General features: G+C 36.8%; 2 protein-coding genes across 15 annotated transcripts in view; one reads left to right on the forward strand and one right to left on the reverse strand.

Annotated features, from left to right (window-relative positions):
* The window catches only part of BBX (BBX high mobility group box domain containing), a 271264-nt gene that overhangs the window by 160074 nt on the left and 83738 nt on the right, over positions 1–27452 (reverse strand). The gene's annotated exons all lie outside the window — the stretch shown is intronic.
* The window catches only part of LOC135969415 (uncharacterized), a 494620-nt gene continuing 485643 nt past the window's right edge, over positions 18476–27452 (forward strand). Inside the window, exon 1 of the mRNA XM_074033712.1 lies at positions 18476–18629. Within this exon, the coding sequence (XP_073889813.1) occupies positions 18476–18629 (154 nt within the window). The remainder of the gene's footprint in view (positions 18630–27452) is intronic.

Raw genomic sequence — 27452 nt, forward strand, 5'->3', positions numbered from 1 at the left:
GGAGGCAGATAAGAGTCTGAAGCCACTCAGTTCAACCCATCAACCACACAGCCAAGACAGAGGCAGAGGTAGCCCAGAACCCAAGGCTACTGCCATGGTCAGTACACTTGCCATGTATCACACTGCCCTTCTGGAATATGATCAATCCGTTTGATCTGCAGTTTGTCATCCACAGACTAGCAGGAGGCTCCAGACCAGATTACAACGCATCCCTACTCTTCCTGTGTTCCTCTACAGAAGCGTTCAGCTGGAAAAGTATCATAAAACCAGGGCCTAAGTTTTTACTGTCAATGTTCAGTCAGAATCAGAAAATGTTTCTTGGCTCTAAAACACTTTCTCCTTTCTAGTCTGAAGGCAAAGAAAGATGCCTTCTACAGCCTGTTAGCTGTAGCAGTGAGCATGCAAAATATTTCCTTGTGTTCCTAAATATTCCTATAAATACCTTAGAATAAAAAGTTAATGTCAGTGTAGACAGTATAGAGGAATTCTCTGTAGTTTCCACACAATTTTGTTGTGAACCTAAAACTTCTAAAAAAAAAAAAGTCTACTATTTTTTAAAAAGTTAATGTCCGTTTATTACATTCTAACTACATTAAAATTATATACTGACTGAAGAATAAATAGCAAGCCAATGCCAGCTGAGAATATATGAAGAGCAACTCTCCTTTAAATGCTCACCGCATTAGAAACTCCTAGTACAAATTAAAATTATGTTCTCCATTAAAACTAAGCACATTCTCTACAGTAACAACCTCTGTATAATATAAATGCTCTACCAATAATTAATCCTCAATAAATGCCCTCTGCATTAGATCTACTGCTCCCATAGCAGTCAATATTTAAAGAAATACAAAACATTTAGTTTAGATTAAGCCAATTCAAAATAGCAAAGGAAATATTCTCCAACTATTTCCATTGGTAGACATAGGGTTATCCTTTGTCACTAACTCCAGTGTAGTAACCCACAGAAATCAGTGCTATACCACTCCGGGGGCCACCAATTATAAGTACTACAAGGCAAATGGCAAAAGGCTTATCCCGAAGCAGCCTAAGAGATACCTGTAATAGCCATGGTTTTTAATACTGCTAATAAGAATTTTGAAATTTTAACTTCTTATATAATTAACAAAATCAGATTCTGTCACCTTTCAAGTTAAAAAGGAGTCTCATACAGAAACTTTATTTAAATAGCAGAATAATCAGCTACATAAGTGTATTTTCCATACTGGCTTTTCTTAAGCAGCAAATTATAGACATGTATGTTTTTGCCTGTTCATCATACAGTCCCCCCACCCCCATTCCCTGGTAAAAGCACTTAGATTTTTAGGAAAATACTCCATGTACCTTGAATGTATATATATTTTGGGAAAATAGTCCATGGCTCCTTGAGTGGAACTGACCTAATTCTACCTGAGTTCCAGGTATAGAACTATCACCCAGGCTTGGCCACTCAGCTTATTCCATGTTCGTGAACGCTGCAGCTGGGTGATGAATGGGTACGAAACCTGAATCATGGCAAAGCATGCAAAATAAATAATACAAAGTTTATGCTATATTATTCCCAGTGCCCAAAGGGAAAGGAGATAGAGAGTAGAGCAATTAGCAGTTTTGTTGAAATAAAAGTACTGGCTGGGCGCGGTGGCTCACGCCTGTAATCCCAGCACTTTGGGAGGCCGAGGCAGGAGGATCACGAGGTCAGGAGTCCGAGACCATCGTGGCCAACACGGTGAAACGCCATCTCTACTAAAAATACAAAAATGAGCCGGGCATAGTGGTGGGTGCCTGTTAATCCCAGCTACTCCGGAGGCTGAGGCAGGAGAATCACTTGAACCCAGGAGGCGGAGCTTGGAGTAAGCCAACATGGTGCCACTGCACTCCAGCCTGGGGAACGGGGTGAGAATCTATCTCAAAAAACAACACACAAAAAAAGATGAAAATACTGAACCACATATATACTTCCTGAAAAGAAAGGAAAGAGAATACTGATTTATTTTACTCTATTTCAAATCCTAACCTCAATAACTTTATTCAAAATTTTTGGCACATGATGATATTCAATAAGCCAAGATGTTTAGATTTTACATTTTCCCTACACATACCAGTTTCTCCTTCAATTGTATTTCCTATAAAGATAAGTTTCAGGTTTCAACACAAATACTAAAAACTGGCAAATGTTAATTTGACTTTTAAAACTAATTCTACAGTATTTTCAATATCTTGAAATTTGTTTATATATGGCAGTATACTTAAGTGGACAGTGACACATAATTCATTTTCCATTCAAGGTTATGGCCTGATATTTTTTCTTAGATTTAGCAGAAAAACTAAAACAAAACAAAAACATGGACTCATTTGGAATACGGTGTTTCACTTCAGTGACAGTTATCATACACGCCTCCAGAAAAACATAACCAATTTCTGAGGAGTTAAAGCAAAATATATCAATACCCAAACTATTCTGAATACAATTTTCAAATAAAATGTTCATAGCTTGAAAAGGCACAGTGTTTGAGTTACTTTTATAGATGGTAATAGTTATAAGGAACCCAAGAGTTGGGTATCGTATAATATATATGATAATTATTTTCTTCACTAGATCCCTCATATCAGCTTACTTGACCCAGGTCTCTTTCATAAAAGTTGAATTTAATGTATGTGATATGGTCACATATAAACATCACATAACCAAAAACATAAACTTCAAACTACTGAGCTCTACCATTACTCAGATTCCAGACAAAGAGAGTACTTGCTATAACTTAAAAGCAACAACAAAAGTATTTGTTTATTCTCTGGAGGTAAGGTGGATAGAAAGAAAGGCATCATTAAATGTAAATTCAGACCTAAGATTTATTTCCAAATGTTAGCTACATCAACAAGGCTTTTACGGGTTTCCGGAAATGCCAAAGCCTGCTTTGATAACAAGGGTAAAAGCAAACTTCAATTATTCTAGTGTCAGGGTGAACAGTAACAGGAATAGTAACACGCTTTGGATTCCAATTCTGAATCATGGTTTATAGCCTTCAATGAATCTCATCAGCATCAAGCTTCATATAATAAATTTTGGGGGATCTTCAAGAGATTGTCTACGATATAGACTTGAATAGGTTTGAAATTTAAAGTTATTTGTTTACAGTAAAATCTCCAACACAGTTCAACACTGTTGCTAGAAAATACTTAATTTTAATTAACTAATTAGGTCCCGCTTTGTCTCCATACTCCAGTCCTCCCTCCAAAGCTATTTTAATATGCTTACTGAATATTTTGTATGGTACTAATTCTACATAGAGCTGAGAATGGTACATCAGAAAACAGAGGTAGAGGAGAGGACAGATGCTGTTAAGAGGGAAACTCTAGGTTTCTCTTTTGAAGTTATAGCACGAGAACTCAAATAATGCATACTAACAGACATCAGTCTAAGCTAAAAATCCAACGGTGGAGTAATAAGATGAGGTAGCATGTAAGCATACCCACAGACGTAAGTAAGCATTGTCATCTGTATCTGTTTATATTACTGAAAGGTATCACCTATAGTCTGAACTTAGTAGCATCAAGTACAATGAATAGAAGTTCAAAAGTAGAGAACAGAGAGGGGATGCCTACCTTAACTGAAAAGCACGTAAAGTGACAAACTGTAATATGAGTCAACACTGTGAAGTTGCTGGCTAGCAAGAAGAGATGAAAGCCCACTCTATCTGGTGCTATCTGTCTATATCCGGTAAGAACATAAAGACTATTGAGAGATTATGGAGAGGGGCTAAGAAATCCTGTTGGGGGCACAATGGTTGAAGGAAATGAAAATGTTACTCTGGAAAAGAAGAAGTGCTCTTTTCACATCCTTTTATGGTCTTAAGGAAGAGACATCACACATAATTTTGTATGGTGGTTTCATAGTTTAAAACTGAAATCAATAAGCAGATGTTTCTAGCAGGCAGTTTTGGGGGTTCCGTATGAGGAAATTCTTTCTAACCATCAGATCTGTCTAAAAATGAAGTGAGTTTCTCTTGGATGTTTGTGCAGGGCACTGAGGCCTTAGAGTCTCAGATTCTAACATTTCAAGATTCTCTAGCTTTCAAAAAACAAAACAAATGAGAGCTGGAAACCATGATGCCTGAAATCAATCACGTCCGCAGTTGTGATGCCCGGAGATGACAGCTCTATCCCTTTGATCTGCACCAAATATGCTAGTGCAGTAATACATTTTTAAAAGTTCAGATTATATGCATTTTAAATCATGATTAATATCATTATTAATATCAAACTCTTTAAGGAACTAAGAATTGATCATATGCCAGTTTCTAATTTAAAGATAGTATAGAACTTTTCATAAAATCAAAAAATTTAATAATAATGTAATTCAATTATTATATATTTAGCTTATGCTCATTTTTTTGCACTAAATTGAAACTGTTAACATGAAATTCAAAATAAATAGCATCATTATCTATTTTCATAGGACTGTTTTTTGAAATCCAAAGTACTTAGAAACATTCAAATCTATTAAAAATTATTATAGTAACTTATAAAGTTTTTCCCCCATGTTATGTATTAAGAAAACAGAGCTAAAAATAGCTACAGTTATACTCATTAACTGTACAAATATGAAAAAAAAATCCACAGTACAAATTGTCAGATGGGTAAATCATTCAACTACAAGGTTTCTCTATGCACATCAGTTTTGTTTTACTTTTGGTTGTCATTGTTTTTTAATCAGTATTTTATGAACATCCCAAAAGAACAGGCTACTAATTGTAAAAGTGCAAAAGGATTTTTTGGAATCATTTAACAAGGGATTTTATCTTCTAATTTGTATCTTACAGACTTAGATTCACATTTTTATTTCATTATCTTATAAAATTTGCTTTTCAGCATATTTTTAGCTGACCTTGCAGGGTAGAGAATGCACCCCAGAATTGAAGATCATGAGGTTAATATCTTTGTAGAATTAACATGCCTTATAATTGACTTCCTAAGGGATTTTACCATTTTTCCCCTGCAGGGGACGTTCCCTTTCAGTTAAAATTCCACTGTACAGACAACTACTTTGATAACAGGTGACCTCTTTTATTAATCACTTATTTTCATTGTGTGAACCCTTCTCTGAAGGTTATTCCAAACATCTGACATAAATAAAATTCCCACAACCCTAAATTTAAAAATAATATTTCCTTTATAAAAATTAACTTCAAATAGATTACAAGTAGACGACACACCCAGACACTTTCAAAAACTGAAAGTACTAATAAACATGTAAAAGTATTTCTAAGGCCAGGCGTGGTAGCTCATGCCTGTAATCCCAGCACTTTGGGAGGCCAAGGCGGGCAGATTACCTGAGATCAAGAGTTTGAGACCAGCCTAGCCAACATGGTGAAACCTCGTCTCTACTAAAAATACAACAACGACAACACAAAAAGATTAGCACGCCTGTAGTCCCAGCTACTCGGTGAGGCTGAGGCAGGAGAATCACTTGAACCTAGGAGGTGGAGGTTGCAGTGAGCCAAGGTCGTGCCACTGCACTCAAGCCTGGGTGGCAGAGGGAGTCCATCTCAAAAAATAATAATAATAAAATTAAAAGCATTTCTAAGATTGCACCAGAGGTTCCCACTAGGATCTGAAATTGAAACCTGTGGGCCAGGTCTTGATTGCCAGTGCTAAAGAAAGGCAACTGAATTAAGAATTCTGAAAACCATTTTCAAATCATTTTGAAATACCTTCTTCTCCCATAAATACATTTTCTTAAAATGATATATGCAAAAATAATTTAAGTTTTCAAATATAACAAATTTAATGTAACTACTATTTATGTTTCTTATGGTTAAAAGTAAAATCAATTTTACATTTCTTAGATGACACAAGGCAGAAAAATATCAACTGCAGAGAAGTTAAAGAGTCTTCCGTAGCTAAGGAAAATTGACCTGGAATTGAAATGTCATCAGGTTGCCATAAATAATCTACAAATAGCAAAAAGAATGCATGCACTGGTAATATATTTCTAGGTAAGAGACCCCCACACAAATGACGATGACTTTAAAAACAAAATAGAACCCTGAAACCTGTCTGAAGTTAATTAGATTTTTATTTTTAGGTTTTTTTTTTTTTTTTTTTTAAACTAATTCTAAGCAGGAGAATGGTTTTTAACCCAAATATGCCAGAACAAAACTTACACTATGTATCAAACACAAAAATGTTTGGTTAAAGTCCTCTAGATGACCTACACTGGGAGACTTACTTGACACTTTGAATTTTATTCTAACACTTCACTTTCTTCCACCACACTTATCTCCTATGGTGATTTTCTTCTTCCTTGTTTTAATCTAAATATCTTCACTATTTTTTATCCAAGTGCCTGCCTGGGCACTTTATGAGTCACGCTTGATTAGGCTATAGTCAGATGTGCCTAGGATGAGCCTAAAAATAAGCCCAAAAGCTTAGAGGGCTGGGCAGAGTAACAAGGTGGTAATTTCCCTATTGTGATGGAAAAGACGGCCAGAGTGGTGGCTCAGGCCTGTAATCCCAGCACTTTGGGAGGCTGAGGCGGGCAGATCATGAGGTCAGGAGATCGAGACCATCCTGGTTAACACAGTGAAATCCCGTCTGTACTAAAAATACAAAAAATTAGCCGGGCGTGGTGGCAGGTGCCTGTAGTCCCAGCTACTCGGGAGGCTGAGGCAGAAGAATGGCGTGAACCTGGGAGGTGGAGCTTGCAGTGAGCCAAGGTCGCGCCACTGCACTCCAGCCTGGGCGACAGAGCAAGACTTCGTCCAAAAAAAAAAAAAAAAAAAAGACGAGTGTCCAGGTGATTAGGATGAGCAGCAAGCTAAACAGTTCATTCTAGTCAGGCAGAGATCCAGTTTGGGATCTCTTTGACATGGGGTGTTATAACGAATGAATCAGAAAAAGTTTGAGCAGACTGGAAGATTTGTGAGTCATCTAAACACACACCATTAAACCCATGGTGAAGAGATGTCACCCAGGGACCTCCCCAAAGGAGAATAGGGAAATCAGCGGCCCATGGGCTGAAATCTCAGGGAACCTTCATAGCCTGGCTTTTGACAGTTCCTTTTTCATTGTGAGAAGAGTTAGGAAAGAAACATAAACAGATCATCACTCTTGCCCATAACTGACACTGTTGAGTATTTCTAGGAGTTGGTCTAAACTCATTCTCTGGGCAAGCTAATCCTCAAGTACCTGTTCCCGACAGCACATGCCTGTCTACTACATACATATTCTTCCACAACTTTTCCTTATAATTCCACACATTTCAAAAGATATCTATACTCAAACAAAGCATGTTTTACTTGCTGAATTACGTTCCCTTGGCCAGATCACATCCTATTTTCTGTTAGAATTGGTTTAAAGATGAAAGATAAGCTCATTGCTTTGGCAGGCAACAGAAATGGCAAACTCATTGGGTCGGGGCAAATTCTATCTGAAAACTGAACGCCATTTTCCCCACTTCCACCCCAGAAATGTAAGTAGTTCAGTCCAAAATAGTTTAGGCAATGATAGCAACCAAAATAATACCAGAGTTCCCCACCCACATCATGCAAAGGAGTGGGGAGGAGGAGGGAGAACATATTCAAATATAAAGAGTCCTTGTATTTACTCTGAGACATTTAACTACTCAGAATTTATACAGACCTCAGAAAGTTTCCACAATGCCTCTTCTTTCTGAATCTATCATTCTCAAGCTGGACTACAAAACACAATCACAGGAGACACTTTAAAATATGCAGATACCCACACACTCCCTCCCCTAAACCAATTAAATCAGAATAATCCTGAACATTGGTCTCAGGCATCTAGAGCCCTAAAAGCTCCCCCCAAGTGATTCTAAGGCACAGTCAGGCTTGAGATCCACTATGGATATAGAAGGGGTGAACTTATAACAATTAAGTGTTAAAAACTGACAGTATTTGTGACTGATGAGCTCAGAGGATTAAAGTGGAGGGTTTAAAATGGTCACTGAATCAGACCAGTTAGGCTTATTCTCTTTTATGGCAAGACTGTACCTCTACAGACAGGCATCTCACCAGTTTATGTCACACATTTGAATGGATCTGTGTATTAAAAAAAAAAAAAATGGTGTTGGAGGAAAGTCTCAATATACGCAATGTGAAACTGTCCTTACATTCACAAAGCAGTAAGGAAGAGATGTGGTTTGTTCATCGTGCCCCTTCCTATGTTCACCATCACATTTGATAAACATGTTTTGCAACTCAGCTGACTAATATTAAGAATGCATTCTGTGGCTACAAGAGAAAGTCAAAATTTCTCTTGTGACCACTAGGCTCCAACCAGAAGTATGCCATGATTATTATTAAATAGATGGAACATGTTTGGCAATAAATGATGTGTTTGTAGAAAAAAAACAACAACAAACATTTCCCATGGCCAAAAGTTAATGACATTGGTTATCATCTTTAACATACCAATGAGCAGGGGAGATGAGGGGGACTATATCCTCTATGAGGCTGCCCAATTATTTCACAGTAGCTTCAAACATCATTCCACAATGGTGCTCAACATCATGTGCATAATGGGTACTAATTTAGGGATAGCTTTCTCTCATAATTCATCGGTATATTTTCCCTATATTAGTAGTTGGCCCTTCTATGTAGAAATAAGTGGGGATTTATATATCCATGGACCCTGGATAGGTTTCAAGTGAAATCATAAGGAAGTTGTTTGTTTTTTATATTATTTTGTTTTGATTCCTCCTCATTAGCAATTAATTTGCATCTTACCTTCCTTTTGTGAAGAGGAGGTTCTAAGGAACAAAGCTACTGAACAACCTGAGAATTTAGCTACTCAAATCACCCAAAATGCACATCCTCAGCTCTGCAAGCTGAGTACAGAGAGACCCAAATCTTATCGGGTGGGGAAAAATGAGCTTAACTACCTTAGAAATTGCAGGCTTCCCAGAGCTCAGCTCAAACATTTAAAAAGTAAATACTTCACAACTACAAAGAAATCAAAACACTTCTTTCAAGTGGAAAAAGATCAAGGAAATAAAAAAATGCTGTTTGTGATAAACATGATATAGTTTACTATCTAGAATTGTTCTAGACAAAAAGATCCTTCTCTCGGGTACTAATACATGGAGTTTCTAATCTCTCACCCCTGTAAGTTCTCATTTCATTTTAATAAAGAAAAACAAGCTGTGAAGGCCAATTTTCAGAGCAAGACAGTGTAAACTGCACATCTTGATCAAAGAAATACTAATTTTAAGTATAAAAAACCCCTAAAAATCAGTGATAACCAACTATTTGATGACACATCTATTTTATGTTTGGTTCCCTTTCACAATGTGACCTAATGTTCTGTGAATTTTAATAGTATGTCACTGAGATAACTGGAGAGTTCATTAAATTAAATGGAAATAATAATCTCAATGAATCCTAAAAAAGGTTTCCTCACGTAAAAATGGTACATATAAAAAAGATATGAGAAAAAAATTATTTAATCTATTTCAACTTCTTTCTTTACTGAGAGGTTTCAAATGATTAGTTTTATATTTTGACATCTAAGTTGAGAGATATTTTATTTTAAAAATTGGGTAATATTTTTTTTTCATTTCAATAAAAAAAGAAGCAAACTCCTGTTAAATATACTTTACTTGCACATGCAATTTTCGTTTATAATCAGTTGCTTTTTAATTCAATATCTTTACTTATTAGCAATTTTACTACAAAATATAGAATGCTTTATATCTTTCTATACTTTAAAATTGTATAGAATTTCTATCTTTAAATTGGTACAGTAAGCATTTACATCTTTGGTATAATTTTTTAAAATATGGAGCCCTCCAGTGGCCAAATATAAATACCATGAAAAATCAAGATATTCTACTGATTGCCACGGGTACCACCTCCTTATGAACTCGTTTTAATCCTATGTTTAAAGAAGATAATTGCTTCAGTTAATTTCATTCATAAATAACCAGATGTAATCAGACTCTAGATATTATAAAATGATGGACATTTTCCAGTGTTATAGTTCCCTTATTATTCATTGCTATACTGAGAAAAAAACTCATTGAAAACATAATCAGTATCAAAATGGCATTCTAAGAAAAAAGGAAGCAACTTTTTCAGATACTGAAGAAAAATTCATTCAGAGAAAAACATTAAATAAGAAAGTTCATGCTTTTGGTGGGCGCAGTGGCTCACACCTGTAATTCCAGCACTTTGGAAGGCCGAGGCGGGCGGATCACGAGGTTAGGAGACCGAGAGCATCCTGGTTAATACGGTGAAACCCGTCTCTACTAAAAATACAAAAAATTAGCCAGGCGTGGCGGCAGGCGCCTGTAGTCCCAGCCACTCAGGAGGCTGAGTCAGAATGGCATGAACCTGGGAGGCGGAGCTTGCAGTGAGCCGAGATGGCGCCACTGCACTCCAGCCTGGGCGACAGAGCAAGGAAAAAAAAAAAAAAAAAAGAAACTTCATGCTTTCTTTCTTACAACACATAAACATAACTATTTTACATTCTTGTTACATATTATTTTTAAATAATCAGTGCCCTCTATAAAGAAACCATACCTATATCACTATCAATAGTGAGATATGGTCAATTTAGAAAAGAAAAAAAAAATTGAACCTAGTTAAACTTAGAGAAAGTAAAAGATATTCAATCATAAAAAAATGCATGTATAACACTTGAAATGCATTATTCTTCTTCAATGATTACGTGCTAGGTGGTAATCAAATTAAAGAGTTCACTGTGGGTCAAAATTGTGGCTTCCAGCATTTATCAATATTCCTGCCTCAAAACTTAATTGCTATTACCACTTGATACCTAAATAACAACCAATCAAGCTTCTAAACAAACTAACAATTACAATAATGATCTCAAGATTTAATCTCTTTGGCCAGAGATCAGTGTTCATCTCTTCTTCATAGACACACATAAGCCTCTGCATTTGGGAAACAGTCAGAAATTGATTTCTTCTGCCCAGTACCATCAATAGGAAACACACTAAATCAAACAGGTGTTTCAATGAGCACCTACTAGGTTCTAGAAGCCTTCACTGGAATAATCTCATTTAATTGCTACAGTAATCTGGTAAGATAAGGTGGTAGCTAGTAAACCCAATCAGTGATTTTCACTTCCTGGTAGTACTTCCTTCCACAACGAATAGGGCTGACCCACGTAAGCAGTAAAATACTGAAGAAATGATATTTAGAATTCTGAGGCTAGATCATTCAAGACATTGTGGCTTCTATCTCAGTCTCTCTTCTACTACTTGCTCTGGGAAATACCAGCTGCAATGTCATGAGAACATTTAAAAGTCCTATGGAAGGCCAGGTGCGGTGGCTCACACCTTTAATCCCAGCACTGAGAGGCCAAGATGGGCGGATCACTTGAGGTCAGGAGTTGGAGACCAGCCTGGCAAACATGATGAAACCTCATCTCTACTAAAAATACAAAAATAAGCCGGCCATGGTGGCGGGTGCCTGTAATCCCAGTTACTGGGTAGGCTGAGGCAGGAGAATCACTTGAACCCAGGAGGTGGAGATTGCAGTGAGCTGAGAACATACTATTGCACTATAGCCTGGGCAACAGGGTAAGACTCCATCTCAAACAAAGAAACAAACGAAAGTCCTATGGAAAGGTCCTCATGGTGAGGAACCTCATAAGCCCTCCTGCAAGCCAGGCACAACCTTGCCAGGCATGTGAGTGAACCACCTTGAAGTGATCCTCCCAGTCCTAATCAAGGCTTCCCATGAATACAGCCTAAGCCACCATCTTGACTGTACTTCATGAGATATCCTGAGCCAGAATCACACAGCTAAGTGACTCCTAAATTCCTGACCCACAGAAACTGTGAGATAATGAATGTTCATTGTTTTAAGTTTCACATAATTTGTTACGCTTCAATAGATAACTAATACAGATTGATACTACAACTGTTTTTATTTTACAGAAAAGCCCAGGAAGGTATCAGATATGCTAGGAAGAGGAATATCTTTTTGTTGAACTATTCTTTCTCTTTTTGTCACTAATTATTTGGTCATTTCACCAAAACATTTAACCTATAATATCCCAGATTTTCCAATCGCCCATATAGAACATGTTTCTTCTAGCTTTGCTTGTTAAATAATGTTCCTAAACTTTTTAAAAAACTTTAAAATTGTTGACAGAAAATATATTATTGATTGTATAATTTGGAGCCTATTTTACCAATGATCATGTCTCAGCTTGTGTGCCAAGCTTGTAATATGTCCAGAACTTATTTGTAAGTAAGTGAAAATCCCCTTTTTTCATAACCTGTCTTTGTAACTCAAGAAGTAAGGTATATACATTATATGTATGAAAACATCACTATGTGCCCCATGAAAAGATACGATTATTATTTGTCCATTTAAAAAATTTCACATGTAACAAACCTGCACACATACCCCTTGAATCTAAAATAAATGTTAAAATTACATATAAAATAAAAACTAAGAGAAATAAAAGACAACAATTCTAGAGCTACAGGGGACTTAGATGAAGACACCTATATGGTGAAGTTTTTATATACAGACTGTAAGCATTTATGGCCAAAAGGCCAAAACAAATTTAAGAATTTTAACAAAGAGAAAGAAACTACAAAACAAAACCAGAGTTTCTGGACATGCAAAAAAATAACTGATGTTAAAAACTCAATGGATGAATCGAAAATTAGATTATACAGGCCAGGCACGGTGGCTCCCATCTGTAATCACAGCACTTTGGGAGGCCAAGGCAGGTGGATCACTTGAGGTCAGGAGTTCGAGACTAGTTTGGCCAACATGGCGAAATTCCGTCTCTACTATTAATAAAAATACAAAAATTAGCTGGGTGTGATGGTGCATGCCTGTAAAATGCCAGCTACTCAGGTAGCTGAGGCAAGAGAATCACTACTACGTGTGTGGTGGAGGTTGCAGTGAGCTGAGACTGTGCCACTGCGCTCTGGGCTGGGAGACAGAGCGAGACTCTGTCTCAAAAAATAATAATAAAATTAGATTATCCACAGCTGAGGAGAAAATTAGTGAACTAGAAGCAAATTGGAATAAAACAATCAAAATGAATCGTGTAGAGATAAAAGTATAGAAATTACAGAATAGAGGGTAAGAGATACAGGAGATACGGTAAGGTCTAACTCTTAAGTCTCAGAAAGAGAACAAGAAGCAAATGAGGCAGAAAGAAGAAATTCCGAAGTTGTCCAGCAATTCTCTTTGAAATTATTTAAAATCAGTTAGCTTTAGCAGTACCTTCTCCAACAATCAATGCTAGAAGAAAATAAAATAATAGAATTATCAGTCATGGCCCAAGAATTTTATAACCAGCCTAATTACCATTTGCCTAAATTCAGGAGCAAACTATGAATGTTATTCTCCTATGTAAACTACTTTTTATTTTTTCTTTTTTGATATGGAGTCTCGCTCTGTTGCTCAGGCTGGAGTGCAATGGCACGATCTCGGCTCACTGCAACCTCCGCCTCCCGGGTTCAAGCGATTCTTGTGTCTCAGCCTCTCAAGTAGTTGGGATTACAGGCACCCATTGTGCCCAGCTAATTTTTGTATTTTTAGTAGAGACGGTGTTTCACCATGTTGACCAGGCTAGTCTCAAACTCCTGACCCTAGGTGATCCACCTGACTCAGCCTCCCAAAGTGCTGGGACTACAGGTCTAAGCCACTGCGCCTGACCAACTATTTTTAATTAAAAGAAATTAGTCCTGTATTTTATAATAATTCTATTAATATGTTATACATTTTTAGTGATAAAAATTGTTCTATTTTTATTATGCCCTGCTGAATTTTTAAAAAACTTTTCAAATACTGTATATTTTTTGCTTTTAAGCTTGTAAATATGATGTTTATTAGCCTATAGAATCCAAAGCAAAAAGGATTCTAAAAAAATAAAAAAAAAAATTTTTTTTAACACACAAAAAACAAGGCTAATGAGCTTACAGCAAAGACAGTGTGATATAATTTATCTAAATGCCTTGTTTTATGTAATGGATAAAAAGCACTTACTATATGCCAGAGGTATTCTAAATGCTTTACATTAACCACTTAGTCCTCATTAACAACCCCTTAGGTAGGCTCTATTATCCCCATTTTACAGAGGTACAGAGGTAAGGAAGGGTTGAGAAGCTTTTTCAAAGTTACACAGATAGCAGAGACATGATTGAACCCTGGCAGCCTGGCTTCCGAGCAGACTCAACCATGAGCCTAGATTGATGCTCATCATCTGTAATCTCTTTCATAAAGTGCGATGGGTATTCAGAAGATAAGGTGCTTTGGAATTTTGCTACATTTGAGCTTTAAAGGCCAATTTTAACACTTGTTAAATACTACACAGTATTACTACACAGTATTACTACTCTACATCTGCTTTTCTCGTCCGTAAAATAGAGGGTAAAATAGGTTACGTTTTTATATTTATGAATACTAAGTGAAAACATGAATTTAAAATCACCCTGTACAGTATCCAACCCATAATCAGTATTTCTTTATGTTTTATCTTTTTCCCAAAGGCAGGTTTATATTAAAACCAATGAAACTTTTACGTTTCAGGGGCCTTCACTTTCATAACCCCTTCTAAGTAGTGTACTTAATTTCATATTCATAACTTTCTATTCCTTCTCTTAAAGAGGGTCTCCAAATTAACCTGGATCTACTCCTGCCCTTCCTGTTAACGATTTCCATACTAAAGCAACCCCACTGGATCCCAGGTTCTGAGAAAGGAGTAAGCACACTCACTTCGTCTGTCCCACAAAAAGCAGCTATAAAACCTGGACGAGATGCATGTGGCAGCTAAAAGTAGACGGAAATAGAGGAAGAATAACAAAATTTGAAGTACCATTTTCTCTGTTCTCTCACATGCTGGGCCTCAAATATTTCTGTGGAGGTAGGAAGAAGGCACAAAAAACCAGGGCCCACAGAAACGGAGCAAAAATTCTGAAAGTGGGGAACCTTTATCCCTGACTGACGGAATACTGGTCTCAGGAGGGTAAGGCTAACCCCTGTTTTTATCTTCTTTATCATCCCACTGCTTGTCCCCAGGTAGGGGCACAATCATGGAAACTGCACAGCAGATCACAGTAATTAAAGACCCCAGCTTCCTAGACAGAGAACCAAAAACACAGCACTGCATCGATGGCAGAGAGGGAGGAGTTCAGGGCAGTGATTCCTTCAAGTTATTTATGAACTTTTCATCTCATCCCAAGCTACACAAGCATGGATCTGATCCTAAACAGCACAGACAGGCACTGAGTACTGAACTACTGAACAGAGCACTGCCAAATTCCCAAACTGGCCACTGGGTGGCAAATAAGTGGGACAAATTCAAATTAACACTGAAAAGACTTCGAAAACTGAACTGACATAGGAACCACAAGTCACAGATGGCTGGATCAAACTTGAATCCTGAAATTAAATGAGTCGACTGCCTACTGAAACGAAAATCTCAATGTTTTCTACAGGATGTGTAAAAACGACCCAGAGTATCATAACAATCAAAATGTCCAGAATAAAATTCAAAATCAGTCAACACGTGAATAAATTTAAAAATCTCAATTTGCACAGAAAAAAACACTCAGGCAATAGGTATCAACTCTAAAATGACACAGATGGTGAAATAGCCTGATAAAGACATTAAAGAGGCTTTGCAAAAATTCTCTAACAAGAAAAGGTAAATGCTCTTGAAAAGGATAGAAAGATAAAGGGCTTACAGGTGGGGTACAAAATGATATAGCTGCTCTGAAAAAATCTGGATATTTCTTGCATAAACATGCATGTAAAGGATAACCATGCAATTCCACTCCTAGGTATTAACCCTGGAGAAATCAAAAGTTATGCTAACATAAAAATGGGTACATGAATGTTTACACTGTATTTATTCACAATTACTATAAAGTAGAAACAACCCAAGGGGTAAATAAACTGCCTATATATAGTTAGATATAATGAGCTACTGATAAGCACAAAAAGGAAATGAATTGTTGATATAAAGCAACAATGTGGATGAATCTCAAGCATTATGCTAAGTGAAATAAGCCAATCTCTAAAGGTTATATACCACATGACCCCATTTATATGGCATGCCCCTAAAAGACAAAACTACAGTAATGAAGAAGAGAACAGGGGTTGCCAGGGGTTAGGGTTGGGAGGAAAGTATGACTACAAATGAATAACATAAGAGAATTTTTTCAGGGGACGAAACTTTTCTAAATTTTAACAAAGAACTATAAATGAAACCTATACATGTTTTAAACTTCATAGAATGATACACACAAAAAGTCAGTATTACTGCTGGTAATTGAAAAATTAAAGTTTTTTTAGGTCCCAAGTTTTAAAAAAGCAAACCTAGAAAAACAAATTACTGGTGTATCTATGAATAAGAGTATTTAAAGGGGATGGGCTGTATCAGTTCATTGATTGAAATAAATTTGGCCCATTGCACTGAAGACCAGTAAGATCAACTGAACTGCATCAGTGCTGAAAATGACTTACAAAGGTATAATCCTACCCAATGTGCTTCCTGCTTTAACTGTATATACAAAACCAAGACCAAAATAGCACATGGAAAGAAAATCAAAGAACATTGTGTCACTGCCTGTCACCAGGCAGCAACTCAGGTCTTCAAGCTGAACGATATCTAAATTACCTGAGATGAGAATCTGTCTTCGAAAGACCCATTCCAATGTTAATAATTCTACCTAGGGTTCTAAGCTATATTCTTTATAATGTAATCTATGCAGCATTTTTATTTTCTCTGCTGCATTAAAAAGCAGGTGAATAAATTCCACTTCCAGCAAAATGAAACATGTGCATATCCATACAGTAGAATTTTAAATACTGGACATTTTATATAAAACAATCATTAAGAAGACTGTGAAAGGTAGAAAAAGGGCAGAGCAGCTAGGGACTTTGGGGACCCAAGAAACAACACAGTGGCAAGTTTCCTGGATTTTCCTTTCACTTCGTATTATCTGCAACTTCGAACTGGAGAAGCTGGCAATCCAGAAATGCCAACAGGGCACAGACAAAAAAGACAGCTCCCCTCAAAAGCCAGTTCTCTCTAGCCAAAGGAGCAGGAAAGGAGCAGCATAGCAAGACAGAAAACTTTTATAACTGCTCTACACAAGCCAATCATCACAGAAAAAAAAAACTGTGGCCCCTCACCAACCAATGCCGGCTATGGTTGAGGACTAAACCTAGACATCTACCCTGGCCAGGTTATAAAGATGAGCCACAACCCTAACACTGAGGGGGTGGTAGAGAAGCAAAAGTAGTGATCTCCGATTTTCTTTCCCTAACACACACACACACACACACACACACACACATACTCTACAGAAATTAATCATGTGGTGACACAGAATTTTCAACTCCCTATGCTATGTCTCTCTCCTCTCCCTGTTTGCGTGGCATCAGGACAGGCCTAGTGAAGTAGTAGGATTTTGACCACTGCCCAGTAGTAATGAGGCCACCTCCCCCTGTCCCACCTCTACATCCACAGTATCAGTAAAGACCATGTATAGAACAGTAATGAGTCATTCCTATCCCTTCCAGTTAGGGTGATATCAGCAGAAGCCTACTGGTGAAAGGTAGACTGTGCCCCTGCCCAACAGGAATGAAAAACTCCTTTTTCCCCTCAGGTACCAGTGGAGGACAGGTGGAAGTCGGACTTCTCATCTTGCAATAATAAGATAGTGCCATCCTCTTCTTGCTGCTAAAGCAGTGTCAGAAGGCACCACTAAAACAAGAGGTTTAAGTAAAATCCATAGTCTCACAACATAATACTCAGAATATCTAGGTTTCAATGGAAAGTCACTTCTCATACCAAAGCCAAGAACATCAACTTGAATGAGGAAATACAATCAACAGACAACAAAACAAAGATGAAAGTGTCGTTAGATTATCTGACAAAGATTTTATAGCAGCCATCATAAAAATGCTTTAATAAGTAACTGTGCCTGAAACAAATGAAAACATAAAATGTCTCACCAAAGAAACGGAAGATATATTAGTAGAACCAAATGGAAATTTTGGAACTAAAAGCCTCAATAACCAAAACAAAAAATTTAATGAATGGGCTCAACAGTAGAATGGAGGGGACAGAGGGAAAAAGATCAGTAAAGGAGAAAATAAAACAAAATAAATTACCCAGTCTGAGCCAAAGAAAGAAAATATATTGAAAAAAATAAACAGAGCCTCAGGGACCTATGAAACAGTAACAAAAGAACTAAAATCCATGTTACTGTAATTCAGAAAGGAGAAAAAGAGAGCAGAGCTGAAAAAGTACTCAAATAATGGCTGAAAACTTCCTAATTGTGGCAAAGAAACATACATAATAAGACACAACATTGTCAAACTTCTGGAAATTAATCATCTCCCCTCCTCAAATCTTGAAAACAATAAGAGAAAAAAGACACCTTACTTATATGGGAATAACATTCAAATGACATATTCGTCATTAGAAACCACAGAGGTCAGAAGGAATGACACATTCTGCAGTGCTAAAAGAAAAGGACTGTCGATCCAGGATCCTATACCCAGTGAAAATACCCTTCAGCAATGGAAAGGTAATAAAGACACTCTCCAATAAAGAAAAACATGGAGATGTTTCGCCAAAAGACCACCCTAAAAGAGCAGGTAAAAATATTCAACAAACAGAAAAGAAAAACCGAAAGAACCTGATATCCATCAGAAAGGACAAAAAAAAAAAAAAAGGTAAACAAAAATATGGGTAAACACAATAGGTTTTCTTTCTCTTGAATTTTACAGTTATGTTTGATGATTGAACAAATTAGAATACTGTCTGTTGTGGATCTAAATGTGTTAAAGAAAGCTTTTAAGATGATTATATTACAAATGGAGGAAGTAAAGAGACATAAAGGGGTATGGGGTTATGCAATAATTAAAAGTCAGATTGGCAGTGGTTAAAAAACATGATCTAACTATATGCTATCTACAAGAAACTCACTTCAAATATAATGACACAGGTAGGTTGAAAGTAAAAGAAGAAAAATGGTATATCATGCAAATATCAATCAAAATAAAGTAGGAGTGCTATATTAATCTGAAAAAGTAGACTTCAGAGCAAAAAACAATGATCACAGACAGACAGAAACACTATGTCATGATAAAAGTGGCATATCGTCAAGAAAATATACCAATCCTAAATGTGTATGCATAGATGGAACTACAAAATATATAAAGCAAAACTAACAGAACTGAAAGGAGAAACAGACAAATCCACAATTACAGTAAGAAACACTGACACCTTTCTCTCAGCAACTGATAGAACAATTAGAAAATCAGAAAGGTTATATAAGAACTCAACATCATCAACCTATAAGATCTAACTAACATTTATATGACATCTGACCCAGCAGCAGAATACACATTCTTTTTCAGGTGCCCAGGAAACACAAACCAAGACAGACTACATGTTGTGCTATAAAACATATTCTTCAACAAATTTTAAAAGAACTGAAGTCATACAGAGTGGCTCCCCTGGTCACAAGGGCATAAAATTAGAAACTATTAATAGTAACAGAAAGAAAACAGGAAAATACCCCAACACGTGGAAACTAAACAACATACTTACAGATAATCCATGGGTCAAAAGTTTCAAGGGGGAGAAAATAACACTGAAACAAACGAACATGAAAATACAGCATATCAACATTAGTAGAACAGGAAACGCAATGCTCAAACGGGAACCTGTAGCACTAAATACTTTTTTTGAAACAGGACATCATGCATATCAATAATTTAAATTCCCACCTCAGGTACCTGGAAAAAAGTCAAAATAAACCTAACATAAGCAGAAATTAAGAAAAGAATCAACAGCAGAAATCAGTAAAATTGAAAACAGAAAAACAATTTTGGTATTACTTTCAAACCAAAATCAGACAAAGATGGTGCCAAAAAAGAAGACACATACTAATATTCCTCATGAATGCAGATACAAAAATCCCTAACAAAACATATGCAAAAGGAATTCAGAAATATCTAAAAGAAATTGTACAACATAAACAGGGATTTATTTCAGGAATACAAGAATGAGTCCATATTCAAAAATCAAGGAATGTACTCTACCATATTAACAGGATAAAGAAGAAAAATCATATAATCATATTGATGTATAGAAATATTAGATATAATTTAACACCAATTCATGATAAAAAGAAAACTTAAATGAAGTTAGGAATCAAAGGAAACTTTAACTTGGAAAAAGAGCATCTAAAAATAATCTACAGCTAACATTATAAGAGAAAAATACTGAATATATTTTTCCTAAAATCAGGAACAAGAAGGGCCAGTCTCATTACTCTCATTCACATAGTGCCGGAAGTGCAAGCCAGTGCAATAAGTCAAGGAAAATAAAAGGCATACAGACCTGAAAGAAGAAACAAAACTGTCCCTATTTACAGATGACAGTAATCTATATAGAAAATCCCAAGGAATCTACAAAAACTTCTTTTAAAATGAGTGACTTTAGCAAAGTCAAAAGATAACAGTTAAATATTGTATTTAATCAATTGTACTTTAATATATGAGCAATGAACATGTGGACATCAAAATTAAAATATTTTATCATGTAGACACTAAAATGAAGATCATAATAGCTAAAATAAAAAATAGTTAAATGTGAATCCAACAAAACATGTCCAGGATATATATGCTATAAACTGTAAAACGCTGATGGAAAAAAAAATCAAGGAAGATCGAAATAACTGAAGAGACATACAGTGTTCATGAATTAGAAAACTAAACATAGTGAAGACAGCAATTCTCTCCAAATTGATTATAAAGATTTGACACATCCTATAATCTTGTAGACACAGCAACATAGACGAGATTCTACATTCTACATGGAAATGCAAAGGAACTAGACTAGCTAAAACAATTTGAAAAAAAATGAATAAAGTGTGAGGAGTCAGTCTACTGATTTCAATACTTAAATAGCTATGGTAATCAAGAATGTGTAGTATCGATGGACAATCAGACACATAAGCTAATAGAACAGCATAGAGAACCCACAAAGAAACTCACCAAATATGCCTGTCTTCTTTTTAACCCAGGTGCAAGAGAATTCAACGAAGGAAGGATAGCCTTTTCACACAAATTGTGCTACAGCGAGTGGACTTACACAGGCACAAAAAGAATTTTAACCTGAGACCAACTCATACAAAAATTAACTTGAAATGGGTCATGGACTTAAATGTAAGATGCAAAACTATAAAATTTTAAGAAAAATAAACGCAAGAAAATCTTAGAATATAGAGCTAGTTAAATTTGAGTTTTGGACTTGACACCAGAAGCATGATCCATAAAAGGTAAAATTAGTAATTTGGACTTCGAAATTTGAAACTTTTGCTTTTCCAAATACCCTAAGAAGATGATGAAAAGACCAGCTACAGATGAGGAAGATACACACAACCCACATATATAACAAGGTGCTAGTATCGATAATATATAAAGAACACTCAAAATTCAACAGTAAGAAAAATTCCAGTTAGAAAAGGGAGAAAATACATGAACAATTTACCAAAAGAGATAAAGATGGCAAATAAACATGAAAAGATGTTCAATATTATTAGCCATCACAAAAATGCAAATTCAAACCACAGTGAGATCGCCATATAACTACTGAAACAGCTTAAGTTGTTTAAACACACACACACACACACACACAATGACAGCACCAAATGCTATTGAGGATACAGAGAAACTGGATCATTCATATACTGCTGGTGGGAATGAAAACACAGCCATTCTGGAAAACCATTTGGAAGTTTCTTTTAAAACAAAAACAAAAACTGAATATGCACCTATCATAAAAATCTGGGTAAAGGGCACGTGGGATCTCTCTGTATTCCAGACTGAGTAACCTTTTTCCAAAATGTCCAAAATGCTTTAGATCAGAAGTGTTTCAGATTTTGAGTATTTTCATTTTAGAATATTTACATTATACAATTTGAGCATACCGAATTCAAAAATCCAGAATCTGAAATGCTCCAGTGAGCATTTCTTTTGAGAATTATGTTGGCACTAAAAAACTTTTGAATCTCAGAGCATTTTGCACTTCAAATTTTCAGATCTGGGATGCTCAACCTGTATTTCTGATAACGACATGTGAATCCATATCTCAAAATAAAAAGTTTAGTTAAAAAAATTTTTTAAACAATAACAACAACAACAACAACAAAACAAAAGCAGGTGAGTAGCGTGTGCTTCTCCTACTGTTCTCATTCCATGAGTGGGGCCTGTCTCCTCTGAAGGGCCTCAGGCCAGGGTTACCAAGTAGAGCTTTTACTAGCTCTACATTCCTCCTAACCTGGTCTTATTCATTCTGAAGGCTTCAATTAACATATGGCAATGATTGCCAAATTTGTATTTTAAGCCCATACCACTCTTCTGAAGTCCATGCATATTTTACTTTTAAATGAATATCTCAATCTAGGTATCTCAGAGGCATTTCAAGCTCAACCACTGAAACATAGTATTTTCCCCTACAGCTCCCAAATCTGCTTCCCTTGGATCTTTCTGTTTCAGTAGTTGTCACTTGCTATGGTCTGAATGTGTTCCTTCAAAATTGCCAGGTTGATAATTGATAATTGCCTAGCCCCCAAGGTTATGGTTTTTGGAGTTGAACCTTTGAGGTGGTGATTAGATCATGATGGTAGAGTACTGATGAATGGGATTAGGGCCCTTAAAAAAGAGGTCCCAGAGAGCGGCCTTGCTCTTTCTACAATATAAGGACTCATCAAAAAAATTCCATCTATGAACCAGGAAATGAGCCCTCACCAGACATCTTATATGCCTGGATCCTGGACTTCTGAGCCTCCGGAAGTATGAGAAATTAATTTCTGTTGTTTATAAGTTACCCAGTGTATGGTATTTTGTTCTAACAGCCTGAACAGACTTAAGACGTCAGTATACAATCCAATGCACCCAGATGCTCAAGCTGTTGTCTGGTTTACTCGTTCTTACTCTCATATATACTAGATTATAAAACACCATTAACTCAAGTTCTTAAATACATGATCAATGAGTCCACTTCTTCCCATCTTTAACACAGCTAGCTCGTTGAAACACCAATATATCAGTCTCCTAGTTGATTTCTGTAGCTCTACTTGTCCCCTCCTCGAAAGCATTCCCGCTATACCAAAGAGACTGATCTTTACAAAATGCAAATCCAAACACCTCACTCCTTAGCTTAAAACTTTTCACTGCTACTACTGTGCTTATAGTAATCCTTATCAAAGCACACAAAATCCCACATAGTCCGGTTTCCACCCACATCATGCCACTCTTCACGCTCATTTCTAAACTCCAGCCGTAGTAAGATTTTTCTAGTTTCTCCAAGGTATTCTGGTATTCTCCCCGCAGGGCCTTTGCACTTTCCTCCTACCGCTCCCAGACCAATCTACCTAGTACACAGTCAGTCTGCCAGATATGGGGCTTTCACATCCACAGATTTAACCAACCGTAGCCTGAAAAAATTAAAAATAAATAAAAGGTAACAATAAAAAATACAAATAAAAAATACAGTATAACAATGATTTACATGGCATTTACAATGTATTAAGTAATAGAAGTAATCTAGAATGATTTCAAGAATATGGGAGGACATGAGTAGGTTATATGAAAATACTACACCATTTAATATCAGGGGCCTGAGGATCCTCAGATTTTGCTATCCACAGGGGTCCTAGAACCAATCCTTCACAAAGAATAAGGAAGAACTATATTTTATTTATATATATAAGTAACATGTATATTTAGGTTAACTTGGGCCTAATTGGATAGTCACTTGACATCCTTTTTTTTTGGGGGGGGAGCTTTCTACATATGAAGTACAATAATAATAATTCTAGTAACAGCCTTTGTCATTCACAGTTAAGCTATAACTGTTACTTCTTATGAATACTGGTTGCTAAAGTATTCATATATATACACAATTTTTAGAGGTTTTTAAGTTCACTGTTTAAAAAATAACACATGGGCAGGACGCGGTGGCTCACATCTATAATCCCAGCACTTTGGGAGGCCGAGGCAGGTGGATCATGATGTCAAGAGATCAAGACCATCCTGGCCAAAAGGGTGAAACCCCATCTCTACTAAAAACACAAAAATTACCTGGGCGTGGTGCTGTGTGCCTCCAGTCCCAGTTACTCGGGAGGCTGAGGCAAGAGAATCGCCTGAACCCAGGAGGCGAAGGTTGCAGTGAGCTGAGACTGAGTCACTGTACTCCAGCCTGTCCAGAGAGAAAGACTCCATCTCAAAAAAACAAAACAAAACAAAAAAAGGCTGGGCACAGTGGTTCATGCCTGTAATCCCAGCACTTTCGGAGGCCAAGGCGGGTGGATCCTGAGGTCGGGAGATCGAGACCATTCTGGCTAACACGGTGAAACCCCGTCTCTACTAAAAATACAAAAAATTAGTCAGGCATGGTGGCTGACGCCTGTAGTCCTAATTACTAGGGAGGCTGAGGCAAGAGAGTGGCATGAACCGGGGAGGTGGAGCTTGCAGTGAGCCGAGATCGCGCCACTGCACTCCAGCCTGGGCGACAGAGCCACACTCTGTCTCAAAAAAAAAAAAAAAACCAAAAACAAAAACAAAAACATGGTATGTATGTTGACCCTGAACTTCAGCTATACAGTATTCTTTCTAAAGTTTATTGAGCTCCACTCAGTCTCTTAACAGTAATAATAAAAACAATTAACAAAGAAAAAAATAGGAAAATGACTGTTGCAATGTGCCATGTACAAAATAATTTGTTGGAAGCTATAGAAGATATGTCTATAAGCAATCTCTGAATAATAATTTTCAGAGGTTAGGGTTTTAAATCTCTACATTTTAAAATTCTACAACAAAAAGCATGTGTATTGAATCTCTGTTTCCCAATGTGATGGGTTTTTCCCTGATATCTTATTTCTGTTATCAAATTAATATGAATACTTCCTAAGTACCACTCAAGAATTAACTAATTCTACTAGTAATTATATTTTATCTATTTGTCACACATTACAGTTTTCAACTGTACAATTCTATATAGTTCACACATATATACATGGTTCATCAGGGTTGTATATATATTCAAATTTTATTTCCTGTTAAAAACATCTGATTAAAAGCATCATTATGAGACATGAGAATAATAAAAGGATAACAGGAATGTATTTTAGGATACGAGATAAAAGAAATAGCCATCCATTTCTGACCTACCCTGGGCCAGAGGCGAGCCCAGTGCCCTAAAGAGTAACACCCAGGCTTGGCAACATTCACCACAAGCTGACTAAAGAGCGCTTGAGGCCTTCAGTGCATATCAGCGGTACCCTGGCACTACTCCCCATGGGCCTGTGGTGGTGGTTGTGGACACACAGAGACTCCTCTGCCTGGGGAGAGGGGAGGGAAGAGTGAGAAGGACTTTGTCTTGTGGTTTCAGTAACAGCTTAGCTGCAGTAGCATAGAGTACCAGGTATACCTCTCAGGTTTCTGACTCCAGGCTCTGGTTCCCAGACAGCATCTCTGGATCCACCCAGGGCCTGGGGAATTTGCCACCCTGAACAGAAGGACACAAGACTGCCTGCCTTGACCATCTGCTGATTGTGGAGCCCTAAGGCCTTGAGTGAACATAGGCAGTAGACAAGCAGTGGTTACAGCAGGCCTCGGCAAGACCCAGTGCTGTGCTGGCTTCAGGTCTGACCTAGAACAATTAAGGTGGTGCTGGCCACAGGGGCGCTTGTGTCACCCATCCCCCAGCTCTAGAGAGCTCAGCATAGACAAAGAGATTCCGCTTGTTTGGGGGAAAGTAAGGAAAGAGAACAACAGTCTCTGCCTGCTAACCCAGAGAATTCTTTTGGATCTTATCCAAGATCACCAAGGTAGTACCTCTACAAATCTGCAAGAACCACAGCATTGCTGAGCTTGAGGTGCCCCCTAATACAGACACAACTACTGTGACAAAAAATGGATCACAATACCCATGACCCTTCTAATACCTGGAAAGCCTTCTTAATAAGGACAGGTACAAACAAACCTGGACTGCAAAGGCTACAGTAAATACCCAACTTTTCAATGCCCAAACACCAACGAACATTCACAAACATCAAGACCATCCAAGAAAACATGATGTCACCAAACAAACTAAGGCACCAGGGGTCAAGCACAGAGAGACAGGGCTATGTGACCACAGAGTTATGTGACCTTTCAGACAGAGAATTCAAAATATGTTTTGAGGAAACTCAAAGAAATTCAAAATAACAGAGAAGAAATTCAGAATCCTATCAGATAAATGTAATAAAGAGACTGAAATAATTTTAAAAAATCAAGCAAAAATCTGGAATTGAAAAATGCAACTCACCAACTAAAGAATGTATCAGAGTCTCTAAATAGTAGAATTGATCAAGCAGAAGAATTAGTGAGAATGAAGACAAGCTCTCTGAAAATACATGATCGGAGGAGAGAGAAAGAAAAAAAGAATAAAGCATGCCGACAAGATCTGGAAAACCTCAAAGAGGAAAATCTAGGAGTTACTGCACTTAAAGAGGAGGTAGAAAGAGAGGGGTAGAAAGCTTATTCCAGGGGTTTATTACAGAGAACTTCCTAACCTAGAGAAAGATACCAAAATCCAAGTATAAGAAGGTTATATAACACCAAGCAGATTTAACCCAAAGAAGACTACCTCAAGGCATTTAATATTCAAACTCTCAAAGGTTAAGGGTAAAGAAAGGATCCTAAAAACATCAAGAGGAAAGAAACAAATAACATACAACGGAGCTCCAATATGTCTGGCAGCAGACTTTTCAGTGGCAACCTCACAGGCCAGGAGATAGTGGCGTGACATATTTAAAATGCTTAAGACAAAAAACTTTCACACTAGAATAGTATATCTGGTGAAAATAATCCTTCAATCATAAAGGAGAAATAAAGACTCCCCCAGACAAACAAAAGCTGAGAAATTTCAACACCAAATCTGTCCTACAAGAAATGCTAAAGGAAGTTCTTCAATCTGAAAGAAAAAGATTATGAGCAAGAAGAAATCATCTGAAGGAATAAAACTCATGGCTGATAGTAAGAGTACAAAGAAAAACACAGAATATTATAATACTGTAATTGTGGTATGTAAAGACAACAATCTTAAGTAGAAAGACGAAAATATGAAGTAATAAAAAATACAACAACTTTTCAAGACACGCACCGTATAATAAGATATACATACAAAAAACAAAATGTTAAAAAGCGGGGAGATGAAATTAAAATATACAGTTTTTAATAGTTCTCATTTTGCTTGTTTGTTAAGGCAAACAGTGTGAACTTGTTATCAGTTTAAAATAATAGGTTCTAAGATATTATTTGCAAGTCTCATGGTAACCTCAAACCTAAAAACATACACCAGATAAACAAAAAATAAAAAGCAATAAATTCAAACATACCACCAGCGAAAATCACCTTCACTAA

This window comes from Macaca fascicularis, chromosome 2, assembly GCF_037993035.2.
Source record: "Macaca fascicularis isolate 582-1 chromosome 2, T2T-MFA8v1.1".
Lineage (NCBI taxonomy): Eukaryota > Metazoa > Chordata > Mammalia > Primates > Cercopithecidae > Macaca > Macaca fascicularis.